Raw genomic sequence first — 23,879 nt, 5'->3', positions numbered from 1 at the left:
CTAAGAAAAAAGGGAGCGTGACTTGCTCCCGCAAGAGAACAAATGCGCTGACACAACCATTGGTCCCCTAGGGGAGCAACGGTGACGGGAGCAACCCTTGCTCCCCTACCGTTAGCCCCTCAAAGTTGAACCCCCAGGAGTAACTTTTGCACCTTTGCATTTAGGCCCCTGGGACTAAAGGTTGCGCCCTTACCTTATTTAGTACCAAATTGCGCACTTACACACCCAGGTGGCGCTAGTCAACGTCAAATTCAAAGTTGGTAAAAAAATATAGTATCGCTGGGGTAGATCTTTTCCGCGCTCATTACATTAACATACCAACAACGCTTATTTCACATTTGCACACGTTATACACATTTCAACATAGACAAGGAATTAGAACACAGATGACACACACAACACACACGCGACGACACGCTATTTCAATCGTCACCCCAAAGCCTACCCATGCGCCTTTTATACTGATCATGTGAGAGGAGTCGTTTTGTCAGTGACCATCTCAACCGTGAACGACGTTATAAATATGGTGCTGCTTTCGCACCAGTATTGTTCTCCAATATTGTTGCTAAACTTTCCTAGGAGTGTATCTCTTACTAAGACGTAACGGTACACACAGTAATTAATTGTGACAGTCTATAAAACAGCTTCCTCATAGGCTCCCAGGAGCCATGTTCTCGCTTCCCCGCATAGCTTCCCCACTGTGCGCATGCGCGTCTCCGTGGCAACCCCATCGTCTTTTCCGAAAAAAAAAATGTAAAGAATACAAAAAGAAAAGAAACCAGAATTTATCTTTTTTGCCTTTGGAAACGTTTTTACCACTAGCTAAGTGATAACAACATTTTTCTACGTTTCAGTTGAACCAAAAAGAAAATATAAACGCTTTCAAAGCACGTTCAAAAGTATGCAAACGGGAAGGACGACAGGACAGTGCCCAAAAGCGGCATGGCCAGTGCATCAACAATGGCTGTGCTTCAGTCAGAGGCGGCTTCCACGATGCGCTGGTGTGGATGCTGCGATCGACATAAAGTCAGTTTCAACCCTTAAACATGCCCCCTCTTGCAATTTTTGATGCTGCGATTGTCTGTGGATACTTCCCCCTGCGTTCCGAAACAGTAAGTGCGTCGCTAACGCTGGCCATCGGCGATGAAGCAGACGCCGCCATCTTGCCCGCACGTCTTTTGCTCCCGCGCTCTTGCTCCCCCTGCGCCTTTCGCTGCTTTTGCTCCTGCGCTTTTGCACCCGGGGCTGCATTTGCTCCCGCGCGCCTTTCGGTTAGTCCTGGCCGTGTACAGTTAGTACCCAGCATTTGCGCACGGTACCTAGCTCGAACCAGATGGTCTCTTCGGGGAGCAAATGGGAGTTCAATGGACCAAATGCTGCCGTTAGTCCTTTGAGACCATCTTTTTTCTTAGAGTGTATACGTCACGTGATATCTAAGACATTTTAGTTTTCCCGATAAATTCAGTGACGAATTTTGCTTCTTCTCACCTAAACACAAATTTAATTTCCAATCTAGGGTTAGCGGGGAAACTGACGTCACGTGACCTAACTAGCAATTCAGTTATTCGCTACATTTAGCGGGATAATATACATCATGGGGCGGGCCAACTGTCTTTTTCAGCCTCTCTCCTCCCTTCCGCCTTCTTTTCTCCCCATTTTTTCTTAGTGTTTCAGCATCTGCATCCCTTCACTTTGCTTCCTTCCTCTATCCCCCCCCCCCCCCTCATTACAGTACTCTCCCTCCGCCACCCTTCCGTTCCCTCACCACTTTCCCCTCTTGTCACACACCAAACCAGTTTCCACGAAAATTCATAAGAACACAGATTCTTACTCCCAGAGCGACTGTTTAATGTTTTCCACATAATTGAAACGATCACTGCTAAATACTGCATGTCATGCAATATAGACCCTTCTAAATAAAAAGTTGCCGCCAGTTTTTATTTATTCATACAACCATCCGCCAAGGGGCAGCCAAGGTAGGAAAAACACAGCTGTAAGATCTCAACAAAAAGCGAATAGAAACACAGATGTGTGCAAGGCTCTACGCAGACTCCTTGAGTAATGGGGTATCGGAGGTGATGCGTCAGAGTTAGTATTAGTATTGGTGGTTTACTGGCGCAAATGCGACGAAGGCCATACTGCGTCAAACAGATGTAATAATGTTGCTCAGACTAATAGTCTTGGAAGATTCACTGTGAAATCAGCTTTGCAACAAAAGTTTTGTTATTAGTAGAACATGAAAAAAGAGATATGGAAGTTAAAATCGACGTAAAAAACCGCTTTTTATTAAGTATGAAATTACGCGATTAATGGGAATGATGGGATGCTCACCCACTAAGAGTGCAGGATGGAAAGGAATATCTTATGCGAAAAATGCCGGGAAGCAAGCACGTCGGTTCTCCTCAAGACCTGAACAGAGCCATAGAATATGAAGCACCGTTAGTGATTCCCCACAGTGCTCACAGACTGGAGCATCCCCTCCACAAAGGAGATGCCCATGTGTCAAGACGCTGTGTCCAATTCTAAGGCGGCAGTGGAGTACTTCTATGAAGCGATTCTAATGAGATGCACTCTCCCACAGTCCTAAATCTGGTTTTACCACATGGAGCTTATTTTCACTTTCTTGGTCCCATTCGGACCGCCACGTTCGGAGGAGTGCTTTTTTAATGGGGGGCTTTACATCTTGATAGGGTAGGCCAGTAGAAGTCACCGTGAGATTTTTTGTGGAGGTAGCCAACTGGTCTGCTTTTTCATTGCCCAAAAGTCCAACATGACTGGGGATCCAGCAAAACTTTATATCGTGGCCATGAACTAAGGAACGATTGATTTTAAATCGCACTAATTGGGCTAGCTTATTTTTGTATCGTTTACTGAGCAGAGAGTTGAAACAACACTCTGTGAGTCCACAAAGAGAAGAGCTTTCATAGTTTTGCTTGCCATAATGTATTCAATAGCCATCAATACACCATAGAGCTCTGCGGTGAAAATAGTATAGCCATGCTTTCGAGTCGTTGGGCCTTTGTAAATTCTTCAGAGTAAACGGCAGTCCCTACGGAGGAGGAGTTCTTGGATCCATCAGTATAAAAGTGAACATAGTTGCTGTATTTATTTTGTAGCTCAACAAATTCTTTCTGAATAATAAGTGGCGAAATACTATGTTTGCTGAACCGTGTAAACGTACAGTCGCATAAAACTGGAAACCGCTCCCAAGGTGCAATACGTAGAGGCTTCTTAAGGAGTTCGATCCCATTAAGGTCGAGTTCAAGAGATTTCTGATCACTTCCCACACGAAAACTTAAAGGTCTAATCGTCCTCGGCTCGTTCTCAAAAAGACGGGCGTACCGAGGCCGCTGCAAAGTAGTAAAGGTTGGATGGTCGAGGTCAGACATAGTCCGGGAAGCATAACTCAGGCCTCAACACTGCCGTCGCTTGGCAAGGGACATCTGGTGAGATTCCACATACAAGCTAAGTACAGGAGAGGTACGGAAGGCGCCCGTGGCGAGCCGCAAGCCAAGATGGTGCACAGGGTCCAGGGTTTTCAGCGAGGATGGTCGCGCTGAGTTAGACTACGGCACCGTAGTCAAGACGGGATTGCACCTGAGAGATATACAAGCGTAACAAAACCTTTCTGTCTGAACCCCAAGTTTTATAAGACAAAACTTTGAGAATGTTAAGGGATCTTAAGCATTTCTGTTTTAGTTGCTGTAAATGGGAGTTAAAATTTAACTTTTAGCCGAAAATAATGCCTAAGAACTTATGCTCAGCTTTAACAGCTATAGGAGTTCGGTTTATATCTAAGCCGGGATCTAGTGATATCTCACACCGGAGAGAGAAGGGTACGCAAACAGTTTTTTCAGCTGAAAACCGGAATCCATTTTCATCTGCCCATTTGCTGATTTTATTTATTGCTAGCTGCAGCTGACGCTCACAACTAAAAGGATTGCAAGAGGAAGAAGAGATCTGCAGGTCGTCGACATAGAGCGAATATGCAATGGAACGTGGTATCGCTTCAGCAATCGTATTGATCTTGACGGCAAACAGTGTGACACTAAGGACGCCTCCCTGCGGGACCCCATTTTCTTGTACAAAGATATCGGACAGAGTGGTGCCTAACCGAACCTGAAAAGTTCCTCCCCTTAAGTAAGCTTTAATGCAACGGAACATGCGACCTCGTACTACATGGGTAAGGAGATCCTGAAGAATGCCATGCCTCCAAGTAGTGTCGTATGCTTTCTCTAAATCAAAAAATACAGAAACGCAATGCTGCCTGTTTACAAATGCTTCCCTAATTAAGGTTTTAAGGCGTACCAGGTGATCCAAAGTGGACCGACCCTTTCGGAAACCACACTGATAGTTATCCGAAATATTGTTAGTTTCAAGAAAATATACAAGTCGCCTGTTAATGAGTCTCTCATATGTCTTACCCAGGCAGCTAGTGAGTGCGATTGGGCGGTAACTTGATGGACATGAGGGGTCCTTTCCTGGTTTTAGGAAGGGTATGACATGTGCACATTTCCATGCGTCGGGAAAGTATGAGTCTTCCCAGAGGCGGTTAAAGAATTTAAGCAACTGTTCAAACGATTCCAAGGAGAGTCGACGAAGCATTTCATAGTGGATAGAATCGGGACCTGGTGAGGATTGTTTCTTGGTGTCAAGAGCCAGTCTTAGCTCACAAACCGTAAAAGGTTTGTTGTAAGGTTCAGAATCTGCACCTGATAACTTCAGTCGCTGATATTCTGCATTCCTCTTGAAAAACTTAAAAGCAGCATTGTAGTTATCGGAGGAAGACACACCCTGAAAGTGCATGCCGAGGGCATTTCCAATATCCTTTAACGATGCAGGAGACGGGGTGAAGAGAGGAGGAACAATGAAGCCACGGTGGTCACCCCTTATTTTACGGTAGCGGTCCCACACCTCTTTTGCGGAGGCAGCGCTGCTCAGGGAAGAGACATACTTCTTCCAGGACGTTCGTTTTGCCTGCTTTCGTGTCCACCGAGCCTTCGCCTTTCTTTTTCTAAACTTCACCAAGTTTCTGGGAATTGGATACCGTCGAAAGGTGTCCCATGCCTTTTTCTGGTTTCGCCTAGTTGTGCTGCACTCCTGGGTCCACCACGGATTGCACCGTTTTGGGAGGTTTGTGGATGTCTTGGGAATAGAGTGATGTGCCACATTTATGATTTGCTCGGTAACATATAAAGTAGCCTCCTCTGGTGTCATACTCTCAAGAATTAACAAGTCAAGTGTGGCCTCCAGTTGGAACAGTCCCCAGTCAGCCTCATCAAGTTTCCATCAGAAAATTCGCTTTAAAATAGTGGGTAATGGAATATGATTTTCTAAAACGATGGGAAAGTGATCACTGCCAAGAGGATCATCTAAAACCCTCCATGAAAAACAAGGACATAATGTAGCAGATGATATAGACAAGTCTATACATGGAAAAGTGCTATGGCTCGCGCTATAAAATGTTGGTTGTTTGCTGTTTAAAAAGCATAGTGATGATGAAAGTAAAAAACGTTCAATGACCTTTCCACGATTGTCCAACCGAGCACTTCCCCATAAGGGGTTGTGTGCATTAAAATCCCCTAAGATTAAAAAGGGCTTCAGCAGCTGGTTCAGCAGGTCCTGCAAATCGTAAAAGTCCATCGGAGCATCTGGAGGAAGGTAAAGGGAGAAAGTAGTAGTGAGACGATCTGCAAGAATACGCACCGCAACAGCCTCCAGGGGTGAGCGAAGAGGAACTGCCGTGCATGCAATATCGCCTCGTACCACAACAGCCACTCCACCCGAAGAATGAGATGATGTACGGTCTTTTCGAAAAACATGGTGACGATGAAACATGTTCATATGAGTGCCATTGAGATGAGTCTCCTGCAGAGCGACTGCTAGAGTTCGCAGCTCATCAAGAAAAAAGTGCACATCGTCAATGTTCTGAAGCAATCCTCGGCAGTTCCATTGCATGAAACTGTAACTGCTTATGGTCGATATGTTATAACTTATAAGGGGTTCCTGCCTTGACGCCCTCAGGCGGCTTGGGCAGGGTTACTCGTGGTATCGGTTTCTTCTGGGATGGCTTCTTTAGTTTTGAGTCATCAGGAAGAGCCAAACGGATGGGAGGAGACTCACTCACATCCATCCGCTCCTCTTCAGGTGAGACGGTGGAGGCAGCAGGAGGGGCCTGCTGCTGCTTAGATGTGGACGGCTCTTCGGGAGGCTTGGGGCGAAGGGCTCGCTCCTTCCTCCTAGAAGGAGACCGAGCAATCAGGGCAGGCATATCGTTTGACAGCCTGTCCCTCTGAGTGGGAGGGGCACCAGTGCCACCTCCCTGAGGTGGAGGGCATGCCGCCACCTCTGGTTTTTTGGTAGGTGGGGGCTGAGCGACGGCCCCCCGGTTCCCAGACGGAACCTGGAAGGGTCGAGGCTCGGTAGGTGGTGCAAGCCTCCTACGCACCACCTTGAGGAAGCCCCCCTTTGCCAAGAAAGAAGCGCTTCTTGGCCTCGGGGTAAGACACGCTGTCCTTGGCTGTCAACGAAAGGATCTCTTTCTCCTGTTTCCATATGGGGCATGCGCGCGCGTAGGCGGGATGTGCACCATCGCAGTTAGCACACTTTACTTCACTCTCGCAGATATCAACAACCTGATCAGTGCTTCCACACTATGCGCAGATGTCCTTGCCTCGACAGCTCCGAGCGCCATGACCGAACCGCTGGCACCGAAAACACCGCAGTGGATTCGGTACGTACGGTCGGATACGGCAGTGGAGTTATCCCGCCTTCACGAATGCTGGGAGAGTGTGTCTTTCGAACGTGAGAATAACATGTTTGCTTGGAGTTTCCACACCATCTCGTTTGAAAATGATTCGCTTTACAGCAACGACACCCGATGGTCGGAGGCCTTCGAGAATTTCCTCTTCACTAGAGTGTAGGAGGTCGTCCTCGGAGAGCATCCCTCGAATGGTATTCAGTGTGCGGTGTGGGGCAGCTGCTACTTGGACATCTACGATGCGGGACAGTTTCTCTGGAGCGCCATGCTTTGATCTTTAGTGTTCACTTCGACGAGGAGATCACCGGAGTGCATCTTATTTGCTTTGTAATTATACCCAATCAAATTCTCAAGAACTTTTGCCACAACGAAAGGAGACATTTTTTCCCACGGGGCGCTGTTCATCTTCAGAATGAATAACAAAGAATCTTGTGAAGGTTGGAGGTTCAACATCTTTTGCTTTGGTTAGTTCAGGATAAGGCCGATTGGACGCTTGTCCTGAAGAGGTTTTCGTAGAGGACGCCATAGAAGGCAGAGAAAATTCAGCAACCGTGGCGTACCGCCCACCACGGAGCCTAACAAGGGGACAGGCAGCACCTCATAACAGTCAGGGCTTGTCTGAGTATGTTGCTCTGCCAGTACTACCAAGGCGCTATAACCAAGTGTGGTTCAAGACAAAAAAATCTCTTGCCACCAAAGGTTAGCCCTTGCCGCCAAAGAAGTTGAAAAGGAAAGAAGAGAAATGAGAAGAGTGAAAAGAAGGAGAAGACAAAGGTGAAAGAAGGGAGGGGATAGTAGAAGGAGTGGCGACTAGACTGAATCATCCTGGCCGGGCCTTACCAGGACTCCCGCCTATGCGAAGCAGGGGCCGAAGTGGTGTATTGCCTCGCCCGGGGGCCCCAAAGGGTCCAAACCTACCCCGGGCTCGGCTCAACCACCAGGATGCCCTTTTCTCCAGACATGGGAAAGCCACGCACAGCCGGGCGTGGGCGGGCGAACCCGCATCGCTCGGGGTCCGTGGAGACGCCACTCTCCAAACACCTGCTTTCACAGGTGCCCCCCGCGTGGATGCGTCAGAGTGCAACAAGAACCGTGGCCCACTCCCGGAAGCATAATATGGACATTTGATTTCTGTGTATGTTCTGATGACGCCTCTCGTATGGGAAGCGAAACTTCTATTGAAGTTGTTTTTTCGGTTATGCGAAGTCGGTGTCTTTATTTTAATCACAAATTACCACTGCACCACGGTACCCACATTTGGTACATAACACCACACTCTTTAAATAAGCAGAACTCGGGACAAAAACTGAGAAAACATGTCAGTATTACATAGTATACAAAAGAGCATCTCATTACAAACAAAAAAAAGAACAAGTACATCATATATCGAATAAGCATGAAAATAAAAATTCTGGCAACATATTCAATAGATAGAAAATAACAACACGCAATTTGAAGAGACATTTCATCAGGGGAGCGAGTTCTATTCGTGAATTATACGTGGAAAAAACTAATAGTTCTGAACATCTACATTCACCAAATGTTTTAAAAAGTTTGTTTGTTGACGCTCTGTGTGTATTAAAATTAAAAGAGTTATGCTGTAACAAATATAGTTTTCATTTATCAGATTAAAAAGAAACTCCAGTTCATTAGTTTATGTTTTTTCAAGAAACGTTGACCGGTCTGGACAAAAAGTTCTGAAAAATGAGTACTCCTGCCATAAGTGTTCAAGATAAATCGTAACGCTTCCTTTTTCAAATATTCCTAACCTATTAATATTATGCTTATCATGCGGGCAACCTCTGAATTCCCGCTCATATTTATGTGTCAACCGGCCTTTAAGCAGTATAGTGAATTACATATGATGAGTGAGTGCAATGCACTTTACACCTACAAACTGAAGTGAATGTGCAAGCCTATTTTCAACATTGGATCAGCGAGTTGTAACATCTGTTAAAGAAGGTTCTTCTTTAATTTATTGTAAAAAGTCGTTTTGTACAAATAATTAGTTTTAATTATCGATTTGTCTGTAATATGAATTGTTACAGGCAGAATTCAAAGGAGTTTGATCGATATTTTTCAGTGATAGTGACCGCTTTGCCAAACATATATATTTTACTGAAAATGACTCGATTTTGTTGTGATACCTTGTTGTTTATTTTTTTAGCTTTTCCAGATGCACTACCTCAACAGCAAGCTCGCACCAAGACGCGAACATGTGAGAAGTAGTTTACTTTTCTATCTCTATTGAATTGCGATATCCCTAAGATTACGAAGATATTCTATCACTGCTATTAAAACGTTTATGTGGCTGCATCGTAATTTCAATAAATAGAAGACACCTCTCGCCATTCAAAAAACAGTTGTGTTTTATGCTCCCTTAAACTAGGGTTTGAGTGAAATATAGAGAGTTCAATTTATGTTATTCTGACCCCACCAAAATTATTTTAATGTACCATCCGATTGGACCTGATATCTAGACGTCGCACACAAGAGCTGAAACGAGAACACGGCTTATTTGTTAAAGAAAACAAAAACAAAATTCGGATGTGAAGTTTTTATGCACTACAGTGACGTCAAAAAGGTTTTGTGTACCTTTTACCTTTTTTTTTCCGCTGTCCTCTAAATTCCGAAAGTGTCGCTCGTCTATCCCTCTTCCCCCTTGTTCATCACCCGATTCCTCTCGAATATCGCTCTGCGCTTCGCGACGCCCATTTGTGTTAAGCAGAGGACGCGTCAGTTGTGAGTTTAAATATATTTTTGATCCCCTGTTCTGCTTAGGCGTTTCAAAACACTTTCAAAAGCGGTCCAGTTGTAGAAAAAGTGAAGCGAACTTTGATCAGCGACGTCACTGGCACTGTTGCGCCGGTGCTGCATCAAGAAATGTCCCTGCAATAGCACTTTTCAAAATGCACGTCTACAGAATCTTTCAAAGAAGCGTGGCTTGAGGCGATTCCCGAGGGACAACTCCAGGGTTCAAGCTCGTACTGTGTCGTTTGGTGTCGCCACCTTATTGATTATGATTAGGAGAAAAATTCGAACGTTGCAAGGGCTTTGGGATGTCGAAACCTTTCTCGTTTGAGCCGTTGGAGTCGTTCCGACGAAATTTCAAATCCAAGAGCCACCACGTGAAGGGAAATGGTCATTATTAAAACAAGGCAAATTAAAAGTAAGTCGTGCACAGTTCTGCAAACCTAACGCTCCATGCGAATCCGCTTCCGCCCAATCTACCTGGAGCATTCGCCCTTGCACGGTGGGACTCTCGAGGTAACCTCAGCGAGGGTGAATGGGGAACTAATTATTGTGGCGAATTGAGTGCGACAGAAGAGGAAATCCTGGATTTAGGAGAGAACGAGAGGGTCAATTCCGAGGAATGGAAGATTGGCAAAAGGCGACTGTGGGCAACGCGGTCGAAAGCCTTCAAAAAGTAAAAGTAGGGCATCAGTTTGGTGTTTGAATTCGAAATTAGTGTATAACTCGTTAGTGAATTCTGCGAGCTGCGTCTTACAAGACAGTCCTCTACAAAAACCGTGTTGCTTGTTGTGAAAGAAGTTGTTTCTCTCAAGGTGAGATACGACGTTTGAGTAAATAATATGCTCTAGAAGTTGTGAGGCTACGCACGTTAGACATATATGTCGGTAATTCGAAGCCGAAAAACGATTCCCATCTTTGAAGACCGGAACGACCTTACCCAGTTTTCAGTCGGATGGTCGGCAACCCTGCGATAAAGACTGCGAGAATACTAAGTAGGAAATTCGCTAGATATTGCTATGCTGTAGTCAAGAAGTTAGGGGGTGATGTAGTCAGGTCCTTCAGAGGATGAAAATTTCAATGTATCATGGAGGTTAGCTATCCCAACACATGAGATGTCAATAGGTTCCATAGACTCATACGGTAGTGTTGGTAATATAGGGACGCCGGCGTCTTCTAATGTAAACACAGACAAAAAATCATTTAATACTGAACATAGTTACAGTTCCGCACACAAGGACAAGGACAGAGAAGAGGAACACGTAGACGACAGGCAAGCGCAGACTCACAACTCATGTATTAACGAAAGAGGAAAAGAAAGTGGTACAGAACGCGGAATCCGCTCGAGCGTTGGCTACACAGGCACGAGGGACCACAGGCCAGAGGGCTCGAGGGTGACATGTAAAATTACCGACACGAAAAAGGTTTTAAGAAGAAAATTTCCTCATCTGTTAATAAAACAGACAGGACGCTAACACATCGCTCGCCCAGGCTTAGGGTAATAAAGGCTTGAAAAATCTCTCTGGTGTGTTTTTCTCGGTACCTGCCTATTATCTTGGTTTTTGCTAAGGATGGCGTACAATTACAGGATTAACAGTGCACGGGTCGATGGCCCCCCACCGTAGACTTTAGAGAGAGATTGTGCTCGCGTAGCCGGTCGTTCACACACCGTCCGGTCTGTCCAACGTAGCGTTTACCACATGAAAGCGGGATACTACATACTACACTCGGGGAGCAGGGCACATAAAAGTGGGAGTGGTTTTTGTGGCACATATGTTGTTTTTTTTTGTTGTTTTTTTACTTTAGCATAAAGTTTTTGGCACATTTTACCCTTCTTTTATGGGGGGGGGGGGGGGGGGGGGCGGCTGACGTCTCTAAAGGAACTCCGTACCGGCTAGCCACCTTTTTAAGATTGTGAGCAATTCTATGCATATACGGGGACGACCACAATTCTTTTTTTGTCAAAGGTGGGCTTAGGTTTTTGAGCTCCCTTCATTCTCTTGACCAGTGTTCCCACCACCTCAGTCAGCACCTGCATTCAAAAGCCCGAGGATGTCAGCCTCTCCAATTTGAGCTTCAAAACTACATTGGAGGGTATGAAAACAAGACTTTTTTAATGAGCTTGTAAGGCATGACATAGCTGTACCCCTTTTAACGACTTTGGAGTGAGAGGACGTGTAGTTTACGATGCCTTTCTTGGAACGAGGGGAAAAGGTCCAGCACAGGTGATTGGGTAGCAGGGAAAGCGATATGTCCAGAAATTGCAAAATTCCTTCCTTTGGCGTTTCACGGGTAAAGACAAGTTTTAAACCACATTTGTGGAAAATGTTTATTGTCTTACAGAGATCATCATTGACTGTTTCTTTTTTGTACACTAACAGGAAGTCATCGACATATTTAAACAATTTTGTAACAGCCGTAGGATCAATGGAAGACTCAATAGCACGGTCAACACCCGAAAGAAAAACCGCTTAAAACCGGTGCTACACATGAGCCAACGCACACACCCGACTTTTGCAAATAAACCCTTTTTGCCACCCTATGAAAGTGGAATTAAGATAGAAAAGGAGAAGTCTAGGAAACTTTCTAAGGTTACCCCACTTGAGTTCCGGAACGAAAGTTCATCACGTGACTCAATGCAGGACCTGACAGAGGCGAGCAAGGAATCATGGGGAAGTGAGTAGAAGAGGTCCTGAACATCCACGCTGAAGACACTGTGATTGTTAAAGTCATTTCTCTTCAGAAATTCAAGAACAGCCTCCGAATTGCTGATCAAAAAGGGGGTCGTTATTTTTAACCCTGAAAGATGTTTTTACGAATATGTCGACACTTGCCGTTGCCACGAACCTCTTACAGTGACAAAAGCTCGGAATGAACATGCTTCCTTGTGTGTTTTGGCACTAAACAAGATTTTTAAGTGCAGCTCTTCTGCTTTTCTTATGTTGGCGGCTAACTGTGTTAACGTGAGACGTTCAAACAGACTGAGAGCCTGGCTCTGTACAGTTTTCATCCCAATCTGCACCTGTCAAAAGTTCTTTTGTGTTGCTGCGCAGGCTTTTTCATTGTACATGCCTTCAGGCATTACCACGAATCAGCCTTCTTTATCGGCCTCCAAATCACGCTTTTGTTTTGTGATTTTGAAGCTCAAATTGACAGGCTGACATCTTCGGGCTTTCAATTTGCAGGTGCTAACTGAGGTAGTGGGAACACTGGTCAAGAGAGTGGGGGGAGCTCAAAAACCTAAGCCCGCTTTTGACAAAAAAAAAAAAAATTGTGTTCATCCCATATCCGCGTAGAATTTCCCACAATCTTAAAAAAGGTGGCTAGCCGGTACGGGGTTCCTTTAGTGATGTGAGCCAACCAAATATGGCTCAAATTTGTCAAAACGTTCATGCTAAGGCAAAAAATTAAAAAAAAAAACGTATGTGCCACAAGACCCACTCCCACTTTTATGTGTCCTGCTTCCTGATTGTAGTATATAGTATCCCCCTTTCATATGGTAAAAGCTACGTTGGACAGACCGGACGGTGTGTGAACGACCGGCTACGAGAGCACAATCTCTCTCTAAAGTCTACGGTGGGGGGCCATTTACCCCTGCACTGTAAATCCTGTAATTGTAAGCCATCCTTAGCCAAAACCAAGATAATAGGCAGGTACCGAGAAAAACACACGAGAGACATTTTCGAAGCCTTTACTATCCTAAGCATGGGCGAGCGATGTGTTAGCTTTCCGTCTGTTTCATTAAAGGCCGACGTACATTTCGCGCTTTCCGCTTTTGCCCGCTTCCTCCTTTCCTATATCCTCTCCACTTTTTACCTTGCCCCAACTTGACTTCCCTCGCAGCTTAGGAGAGGGGAGCGATAAGAGGATTATCTTCCCTCCAGAAAGCCGAGGTTGTACGTCGGCCTTTAACAGAGGAGAACATTGCCTTCTTAAAATCTTTTCTGTGTGGGTAATTTTTGCGTGTCCCACTCGAGCCCTCGGGCCTGTGGTCCCTCGTGCCTGTGTGGCCAACGCTCGAGCGGATTCCGCGTTCTGTACCACTTTCTTTTCCTCTTTTGTTAATACATGAGTTGTGTGTGCCGTCTATTTGTTCCTCTTCTCTGTGCTTGTCCTTTTGTGCGCAACTGTAACTATGTTCAATATCTACAAACTCGCCCATCTGTCCACTCTACTACATTTAATACTGTTTCACAGTTAGTTTCAGATATTAGGGACCCGTCCTCATCGGTTTGCTGGATAGAGGAGGAACATTAGTTAGGGGATATTATGCTCCAGAATATTTTAGGGTGGTCAGGCAGGATACTAGGAAGATTCTCAAAAAAGAACTTTTGTTTATCCATGCGAAGTCACGAGAGTAGGTCTTGAGACAAAAAAGTAGGCATCCCAGGCAGCCTCGCAGTTTAGGCGCCTTGCTCTTCTAGACAATCGTTTTCTTATTGTTGAGAAACCTTAATTCTTTGTTACACCATGGGTTGCAATAATCCCTCCGTATGTGATCAGATTGTTCAAACAGGTCAGCGAGATTATTTAACTTGTGTTTATAAAGTAACCAGTTCTGTTCCGCTGGCCTAGAGTCACCACTGGAGGTATATATCGGTAAATGTACAGAAAGATTGCTGTTCTTTGCGTCGACATGGGCATTTGGAGTAGTCCTTAATAATTTTGAGGATGGGTTTCTATAATGAATGGGTAAGGATAACTCCATGGTCAGCCAGTTGTGGTCGCTAAAACCTTTTATTTGGCTGATGGATGTCACCCGGTCTGGGGACGTCATAAGAACAAGATCAAGCATGTTGTCTTCACGTGTAGGTTTGTTGATGACTTGGTTGAGATTATAGTTTAAGCATACATCGAGGAAATCCTTTGCTTCACTGGAGCCACTAGTTGTTAGACTAAGCGAATCTATGATAGGGAAGTTAAATTCGCCAAAGAATAAGCCATTTGATCTTTAGTACCGCTCATCAATTTCAAGCAGCGGAGAATGAAGCTCGTGACAAAACATGCCGCAATAATATGGAGGTCGGTAGTAGACACAGATAATAATTTTCGTGCAAGACGATGTAACACAAACAAAAGGAGCCTCGATATTGGAGCTGGTATTAATATGAAAAAAAGAAATGCTTTTTTACCGCTCTTAGCACACCCCCTCCTTTCAGTGCGGACCAATCGTATCGGTAAATATTAAGCATTAAGTTATGAGGAAGAATTTCCCTGTCACTTGTCTCAGGCTTTAGTCCGTTTCTGTACAATGACAATGCTAAAATTATTATCTTAAATAAAGCCACTGAGCTGCTCACGTTTGGAAAGAAGGCTACGGATATTCGTGAACGTGAACGTATGGTTCGAAGTCATTATACGTCCCGTAGTAACGGGCGACGGTGATCGATCATGAGAAATTTTCGCTGCCATCTAGGAATGTCTGTGACCGTGTCGGCCGCAAGGTCGTACTGGAAACACCTGTCAATGACGTACAGTTTGTCACAGCGAATTTTGAACAGGGAGTGCGAGAGGTCCTCACGCACCGCTACTGTGTTTCCTTTAGTTTTCCTCCAGAGAATAAGACGTTCTGCCTTTCCTTGAAGCGCAAGAATCTCACGATGATTGTTCGATTTTCGTTCGCCGAGAACTTTCCCAGCCGGTGGGACCGTTCCAGGTTATCGGGGCTTAATTTCACGCGCTGGCTTTGTGCACAAATCCGGATCACCTTCTCATCCGACTGGGTCCATGTTTCGGATTGGGAGTCCGGAATGCCAAAAAAAATATATATACCTCTACAATGTATGCTCAGCATCACCGCATCGCGAATTTACCTCGCAAAGTTGTGACACAATACCGGCAGAGGCCTCATGGTCAAGAACGTAGGGGACGGGAGAAGCATTCACTGCGGAAAACTGGGCCACGAGAGCTCTCACTCTATCAGGAAGTTCACTCACATTTTCGTCGGTAGCCTTTTCAGCGCTCTGAACCCGCACAAGCTCGGCAAGCACATCGATCTGGCTCCTTTTAATGCTGGTGATAAGTTCAAGAATGCTATTTAACCCCGCCCCCCCCCTCCCCCCCCCCCCCCCCCCCCCCCCCGTTGGACCTGGGTTCGTTTCGATGTCACCCGACAACTTGACATTTTCAGTAGGAACAGGGATAAATAACAAACATAAAGGTACTTGACAAAAACGCGAGAACATGCCTACGATAGTCAGACAGGTCGTAGGGGCACAACATCGCCATCAAACACAAATCGGCACTACGATAACAGGTGGCTTTAGAAAGGGGACCAAACTGAACAAAAGATAGGGTTCGCATCGTGCCTCGGGCGATGTCGTGCCCCGACCGGTCGTCCCGCGTGGTGGGTTTTTGTAGCCATCCCCGGAAGCAGGAGTCTCGTGACGTCCCCGAGACTGCGTGTTCCCAGGAGTCGAAGGTGTGCGCGTCCGGGTCGGGCCCTGTAAGTCACGTGGTATGTGAAAGCAATGGCGGGCCTGTTTAGACACGCTATGCGGCGATCCGTGAGTCATCCCGTGTCAGCCGGTCGTGCAGAAGGTTTTCTAGCGAGGTTGGCGAAGTCGCAGCAAGGGCAACGGTCAGCAACACCTTAACGAAAGAAAGGGCTTGCATCGTGTCTCGAGCGACCATCATTGACCATGTACCAAATTGCATCAACTGAAACCAATAATTGCTTCATAGATTGGGCATAAATGTGAATATGTGCGTACTGGCGCTCCGCGTATGCACAGCGTAAGTTTATCTGCTTGCACCGCCGCCCTGAATGATGGCTCCCTGGCTTGGGCGCAAATCTCAATGTGTGGCTACTGTCACTCCGTGTATGCGCTGCGCAGTTTTATCTGCTTGCTAGGATGTTGTCGAGGACGACGCTCTAGAGGACGACGTCAAAGGCGACGTCTAGGACGACCTGTAGGACAACCTCTAGGGTGTTCTCAAGGATCACCTCTAGGACGACCTTAGAAACGACGTCCAAGATGTCCACGTCTAGGAGGATATCTAGGAGGACCTCTATGACAGCCTCAAGAATGTCGTTAAGGACGACGTCAACGGCGAAGTTAAAGGTGACGTTTAGAACGATCTCTAGTACGACCTCAAGAACGATCTCTAGAACATCTAGATCTCTAGATGTCAAAAACGACGTCGAGGACGACGCCAAGGACGGCAGCTCCTTTGAAGAGGATGCAAATGTATTGGAATGCGTGCTGCCGATCCCCGAACGCGCGGCACCTGCGTATGCACGGCGCAATTGAGGCCAGATCCCGTGTCGCGAAAGCCGGGTAAAGTAGCTAAAGAATTCTATATAATTAATAATATTTATTGGCGCAGGAGAGCCGCAGCTAAACAGAAAGGCAGCAGCCCGTATTATCGAGACCCGCAGGGACCCGCATAGAGTATGGTGATAATGGGACGATATAATATGCCAGATGAGGACAACGTGCTCTTTTGATCCTCGCGAAAACCGCTGCCTGCGTTTTGAAAGCTTAATGGCGGCTGAAGCGAGTCAGCCAGTGAGCCTCGGTGACCTTCCAATCTGTTCAATTAATGTTTTAGGTGGTAACGCCCTGGCAGTCTGTTCGGCATGGTGGTGTGGTGGCTCATTGCGGTAAACGCATCGGGCTGTAGTAGGTGGGTCATTCGAAGTAGGCAGGTGCAATCCCCAAGGCATTTATGTCCAGGGCTCAAAACGTAGCGCGGCGGTCACCAGGTATAGCTTTCTGAAATTTTCTTCATCGTCGTCTATGATGCTGTTCTTAGCATCATAAACGGCTCTCCGTCCACCCCGTCTTGTGGAGCTGGGGAGATGCTGTGCAGTAGGCTCCTTCTGCTGGATAAAGAGCGTTTCGAAGTGATTGAGAAGAGCTTTGTGCGCCACAAATCTCGGAAGCAATGGTTGGGATAAGACTTGTAGGAGTCTCGGCCGCAAGGCGGCCGGACATGGGCCCGCGGGGGCCGAGGAAGAGGAGGACGAGAGCTGCAGTTGGCAGAGCTTGGACGGTGAGCTCGAAGATGGTCGGTTACGGGACGAGAAAAGAAGAGCTGCTTTCCTCAGAGATGTCCAACTGAAAGACAGTAAATCCGTCGTACCTTATGTTTTGTGCTCTCTTTCGGGGCACTCAAGAAGGGACCTAATTGGGCATTGGCTGAAGTGGACACGCACTTGCTATGAATTGACTACTGGGACTGGGAATTTGTGGAATTCAATTCGCGTCAACGTTCCGTAGCGCGTTTCGCAAGGGGGTAAGCACAAAGAAGTAAAACAGTTTAAATGTTTAAATTCGACAATGCATGTGCCACGCTAAGAACTTTAAACAATCTAAATAGCTCGTGTTCAGTTAACAAACATCTGGTGACTAAATTTGCAACCAAATAGGCGAGCGACATCAATAAATACCAGTGTATTCAAAGCGCAATATGCTCTGCCTGAACAAAGGGCCAAGTTTTAGCACCGCTTCGCAGCGGCCTCTTGTCGGAGTTGCGTGCTGCAGGGCTTCGCTGTAGATTGGTTGTAAGTATAAAGAAAGTCGTAATCACACCAACGTTTAAATACAAAAATGTCAACGTTTACATGCTGCAAGCAGCGAGTAATTATTTGTTTTCGTCAAGTGCGTGCGTTCAGACGATTTTGTTTCGTGATGACGATGTGAATATTGGATAAATTTCGTCAATAGTGTAAATGACAAATAAAGGTGTATGCTCACTTATAATTCCAAAACCAAGTGTCAGATCAAATAATCGGGGCACTGCGGCTCCCCGCCACCAATGTTTCGCGCTATCGCGAGTTCTCCAGTGACCATATTCGAGGAGGATAGAGGCGTTATCCTCACCCAATCTATCCCGAAGGGCATGGCAGTGATGGCTGCATTCGGAAGAAAAGGCTGTGGAAAAAAATGTAGTTCCGCCTCGGAGAAAACCCCAACGGTAAAAGCCGCAGTTCTGAGCATGCACCACGACAATGCTTCGGCTTATCGTGCGCCATTGCCTTAAAGGTTTCTTTACAAAAACTGTTATAAATCGATTTCATATTTTCCCTACTCCCCTGGCCTCGCTCTAAGTGATCTCTGTTGGTTTCACAGAGTCCCAAGAAATATTTTTAGCAACGACTCAGTCAAGAAATCAATTAATCACTTATTTAATGAATCAATTGTTTAATTAATCAGCCATTATCTTTATTCCCACGAAATAAAATGAAGGAGCACAATACTCGTGCTCGACTAGCTGATGAGTTCATAACCCGTATGATGGGGCTCCATCTAGCCAACTTCCTCAGCACAAACGGAAATCCAACTAAATGAAGAAGAATGAAGTTAACAGTCGAAATAAAACTGAAATACATTTACAGATGCAAGGAATGATGCGACTATATGTGTTGTTATGTCGCGTTATTGATGTTGCCAAAATCATTAGGAGTACATATTAACTATGTAGATAAATAACAAAGTTTTACCTTGTAGTTACAGGTATGATTTTATAAATAAAATAGGAGATCCTGAAACTTTCATTCTGTTGTCACTTGGTCATCTCGCGGTAGGACAGAACCGCGAAGACCAAACAGGCAGGCCGGCTACCGCGGTAAGAACGCTTTATTCCGGACACGCGTGGAAGTATATATAGCGCTGCCACGGGCCAACGGCAAAACAGATAATAAAACAAACAAACAGTAGATAACAGTATCGTCACGCTTCGGTGACGCTGCCGAAGTGATACCAATTCTCCGCATCTTATAATTGAAGGCGTTCAATGGGTTTCCGAGTCCGGGTGGATCGTCGCAGCTCGAACGGCACAAAGCTGTCTTCTGACTCGCTTGAGGTCATTGCGTCACTGTACAACTCGTTCGCAGGGCTCCTGGCCGAGGCTGTAGGTAGCGCGGCTACGCCAACTAGTCAGCAGGGCTCCTGGGAGAGGGTGCAGGTACCGCTGAACCGCTGGCGGCGGGGGCCTCGCTGATTTCCGCCTTGACCTCCCGTAGCCGTAGTTGATCTAGATGACGGCGGACGTCGCCTCCAGGAGTCGCGACCACAGTTATGCGAGCTCCGTGCTGGCTCTCCACCACCCCGGGCAACCATTTTTCACCTTGCCCGAAGTTCCGGTACCACACGGCAGCCTGAGGGCGAATTCTTGGGACCTGCAAGTCAGGCGAGCACACTCGTCTTGACGGCACAGCAGTGTCGACGCGCGAGCGTACTTGGAAACCGAGTAAGAGTTCGGCCGGTGATTTTCCGTCCGACAGTGGAGTGCGACGGTAAGACAGCAATACTTTCGCCACTTCCGTTTCCAAATCCCCGGTTGACAACTTTGCTAGGTGCTCTTCCACCGTCCTGACCGCCCGCTCTGCCAATCCATTAGATTGTGGGTGATACGGGGCGGTTCGTAAATGCTCCACGTGATTACTTTCCAGGAACTCGCCAAACTGCTGACTAGTAAACTGAGTCCCGTTGTCGGACACAATCGCACGTGGTAAGCCGAATCGGCTGAACATCTCTCTGAGCTTCCTTATGGTGGCTTCAGTGGCGGCACAGCTCATTACGCATACTTCAATCCACTTAGTATGTGAATCTACTACCACCAGTAGCATTTTGTCTTCAATTGGCCCGGCAAAATCAATGTGCTACCGCGACCAATTTTCTCCCGTTTCTGGCCAGTTAACAGGGGTGCTTGCTGGTGGCATAGGAGCAGCCTGTGTACACTTGTGACAAAGGCGTGCCAGTCGTTCTACCTCACCGTCCAATCCGGGCCACTAAAACAATGTCCGGGATACCCTTTTCATGGCCGTCGCCCCCTAGTGAGCCTCGTGGAGTAGCTTGAACATCTCTTTCTGGACTGCCCCTGGAATGACGACTCGCTGTCCCCAGTACAGCAGGTCCTGGACGACAGTCAACTCCTGCCTTCTGCAAAAATAAGGATGCAGCTCATGCTGTTCTTTGGTTAAATTTTTCGGCCAGCCACGCATTACAAAGCTTTTTACTGCAGTAAGTGTTTTGTCTTTGGCACTGAGCTCTCTTAGATGCCGTGCCGGCAGAAACGCTTCATCCATCCACTGTATCGCGAACACGTACTCTGGTAGCTCCTCCTCTCGGCTCTTCTCGGTCTGTGAAAGGGGCAACCGGCTGAGGGCGTCCGCGTTGAGTTTTCCGGGACGAAATTCGATCTTGTACTGGAAGTCACTGAGTAGAAGTGCCCACCTTTGAGTTCTTCCCGATGCCAGCAGAGGAATCGGCCGGTCCTCTCTCAGCAGACCCACCAGGGGTTGGTGGTCGGTAGCGAGGACGAACTGTCGGCCTAGCACGTAATCCCTGAACTGAGTCACGGCAAAAACCAAGGCTGGTGCCTCTTTCTCCAATTGAGAATAATTTTTTTCCGCTGAGGTCAGGCTTCGGGAACGGAATGAGATTGGTCGGTCTATACACCCCAATCGGTGCGACAGCACAGCTCCCACTCGTGTTGGTGAGGCATCGCATTCCAGACGGAGTGGTTTAGCGGAATCGAAGAACGTCAACAACGGAGACTTTAGCAATAGTGTCTTGGCCCTTTCAACGGCGTCTCGTTGTCTCGGTCCCCATTGCCATACTTCATTTTTTTCTAAGGGCTCGTAAAGCGGTGCCACCAAGGTAGACATATTTGGCAAAAACCGATGATAATACGTGAACAATCCAATAAAGGCACGGAGCTTGCTTACGCTCCTAGGGCTTGGGGCCTGCGGCATGATGTCCAGATTCTTCTCGATAGGGTGAGCCCTTCCTGGTCCACTCTGTGGCGCAAGTAGCAAATTTCACTTTTCCTGGAAGTACATTTCGACTGCCGCAGCCGCACGCCCATGTCTTGAAATCGTTGCAGCACAGCCCTCAGATTTTCAGTTCCTGGCTGCTCAGCCACCAACACGTCATCCAAGTACACCTGCACTCCTGGCAGGCCGGCCAGCATGGTTTTCATTTTTCTCTAAAAAAAGGCTGGAGCCGATGCAACCCCAAACGGCAACCGATTGTAACGGAAGAGACAGTAATGTGTATTAATCACAGTCAGTTTTTTGGAATCCTCGTCCAGCGGTATCTGGTTATATGCGTCTCGCAGTTTTAACGTAGTGTACACGGCTCCACCACGCATCGACGCAAAAATGTCTGCTATGCTGGGCAGAGAGTACTGTTCAGTAACACAGGCAGCATTCACAGTCAACTTAAAATCTCCGCAAATTCTAACGGATCCATCACTTTTCCGCACAAGAACGATCGGCGCCACCCATTCTGAATGTGTTATCGGAGACAACACTCCCGTTTGAATAAGGCGGTCTATCTCCTCACAAACCTTATCCCTTAGAGCGTAAGGAACGGGTCTTGCCTTCATAAATTTCGGGCGGGCTCCTTCCTTCAGGTAGAGATGCACGGGGGGCCCCTCTATGACTCCTAGACCGGGCTCGAACTGGTCCTGGAAGTCGCTCAGCGGGGATTCCAATTCCTGGTGGTCACGGTGAGCAGAAACAGAGGCCACTTCTGCGCCAAGCAAGTTCAACTTCTTGATTACGTCCCGGCCACAAAGGCTGGGTCCGAGGCAATCCAACACCACCAAGTGTGCAGGAACCGTGCGGCCCTGAAAAGCAACGTCCAGCTGCAGCTCTCCTAAGATGGGCAATTTTCCGAGATAACAATTAAGTCTCAGTTCGCTTTTTGAAAGGCTAGGCCATTGGTTTCGGCACTGAAGATACACGTTCCGAGGAATGACGCAGACAGGAGAGCCAGTGTCTATTTCCATGCTGACGTCAATGCCTCCGCAGCAAAGCTTCTCCTTGACGGGTTGAACCAAACAGATCGTTGCAGCTTGCGACTTGATGGCATACACCGACAAAATACACAAGTCATCATCTTCTGCTGAAGCGTCCGCCAACAACGATGACATCTGTTTCTTATCAGGTTTCCCGCTACGCTTCCGATACCCCGCAGCTCGACACTTTCTGGCTAGGTGCCCTTGCTTTCCACAGCGAAAACACGTTTTCGTTTTGTGTCTGCAGTTTTCCCCGGTGTGTAATGAACTTCCACACCGACCACATGCAGCTACCGAAAGGTGCTTCTCTCGCCCGTATACATTTCTTGACGGCTGTTTCAGCATTTTGTGTATGCCTCCTTCCTTCGTTTCTGGCCTTTGCATTTGTTCTACTTCAGAATCGGCTGCCTCGGCTGCGGCTTCTAGTTCTTCCGCCTCATCCTACGTAAGGTCCCGCCGTGACAGCAACCTTCGCTGGACGTCTCTACTTCTCACACCGCAAACAATTCTAACCCGTAGCATTCGGTCAAGGCTCATGCCAAAGTTGCAGTTTTCAGCAAGTTTGCGGATCTGTACAACCAACTCTCGTACGCTCTCCGTTTGTTGTTGCACGCAGTTGAAAAATTTATAGCTCTCGGCTATTTCATTGCGCTTGGGCGCGTAGTGCTGCTCTAGGAATTCCACTGCTTCTTCATACGATAACTCGTTCACCTTTCGCGGGGCACAGCTACAACTTAAACTTCTATCGTATGCGTGCCGAGTGCCGAAACTAACAGCGCTCTCTTGGTCTGAGTCCTACTTATCTCTGCTGTCGTCGAAGCCAGGAACTTGAAAGCTGGTCGGCGTTGCCATTGCCCCCGTCTCCGATCTTGAGCAGCCCTTGCTTCCTGCCCGTCGGAGTTCGTCGCCTCGTCGCCACTCTTGTCACTTGGTCATCTCGCGGTAGGACAGAACCGCGAAGACCAAACAGGCAGGCCGGCTACCATGGTAAGAACGCTTTATTCCGGACACGTGTGGAAGTATATATAGCTCTGCCACGGGCCAATGGCAAAACAGTTAATAAAACAAAAAAACAGTAGATAACAGTATCGTCATGCTTCGGTGACGCTACCGAAGTGATAACACATTCCTATCGTAAAATTGTGACGAGCATGTGGCGCCCCCCGGCCTAAACATCTTCGGCCCGCCAGGCTCGGCGGGCAACTTCGTTCACTGCGTAGATAAATGACGGTGAGGACAGCCGCTCGCGATCAGTCATTGTTGTCCATCCCAGGGCTACGGGTCGTATCTTCTCTCGGCGGGTGCACTGACCCCCTTGTCCGCGATTTCGGGCGATTGTGACACTGGCGGTGTGGATCGCCAACAGATCGGCGTACGTAACCGAGAGAAGCGGCACAGCGCACTGTTCACCTTGAAGGTGAACAGTGCGCTGCTGTTCACCTTGAAGGACGAGGTTACCCAAGATCTGCCGAGCTTGCAGCCAGAGGGCATCCTGGTGCCCGTCAAGACGTTCGAGTGGGCTGCGCTCATCGTTCTAGTCCCCAAGTGACACGAAGGTGTCAGCATCTGCGAAGATTTTCAGGTCATTATCAAACCCATTTTGCCGTCGAAAAGC

The 23,879-nt window shown here is 47.2% G+C and overlaps 1 protein-coding gene across 1 annotated transcript in view; it reads left to right on the top strand.

Annotated features, from left to right (window-relative positions):
- The window catches only part of LOC115310331 (disintegrin and metalloproteinase domain-containing protein 17-like), a 260,003-nt gene that overhangs the window by 42,751 nt on the left and 193,373 nt on the right, over positions 1-23,879 (top strand). The window contains exon 5 of the mRNA XM_040210410.1: positions 8,937-8,978. Coding sequence (XP_040066344.1) covers positions 8,937-8,978 — 42 coding nt within the window. The remainder of the gene's footprint in view (positions 1-8,936; positions 8,979-23,879) is intronic.

Source organism: Ixodes scapularis, unplaced genomic scaffold (genome assembly GCF_016920785.2).
Source record: "Ixodes scapularis isolate PalLabHiFi unplaced genomic scaffold, ASM1692078v2 PGA_scaffold4__175_contigs__length_147842914, whole genome shotgun sequence".
In the NCBI taxonomy this organism is placed as follows: Eukaryota; Metazoa; Arthropoda; class Arachnida; order Ixodida; family Ixodidae; genus Ixodes; species Ixodes scapularis.
The sequence above is the reverse complement of the archived record's forward strand: the minus strand, read 5'-3'. Positions and strand labels throughout refer to the sequence as shown.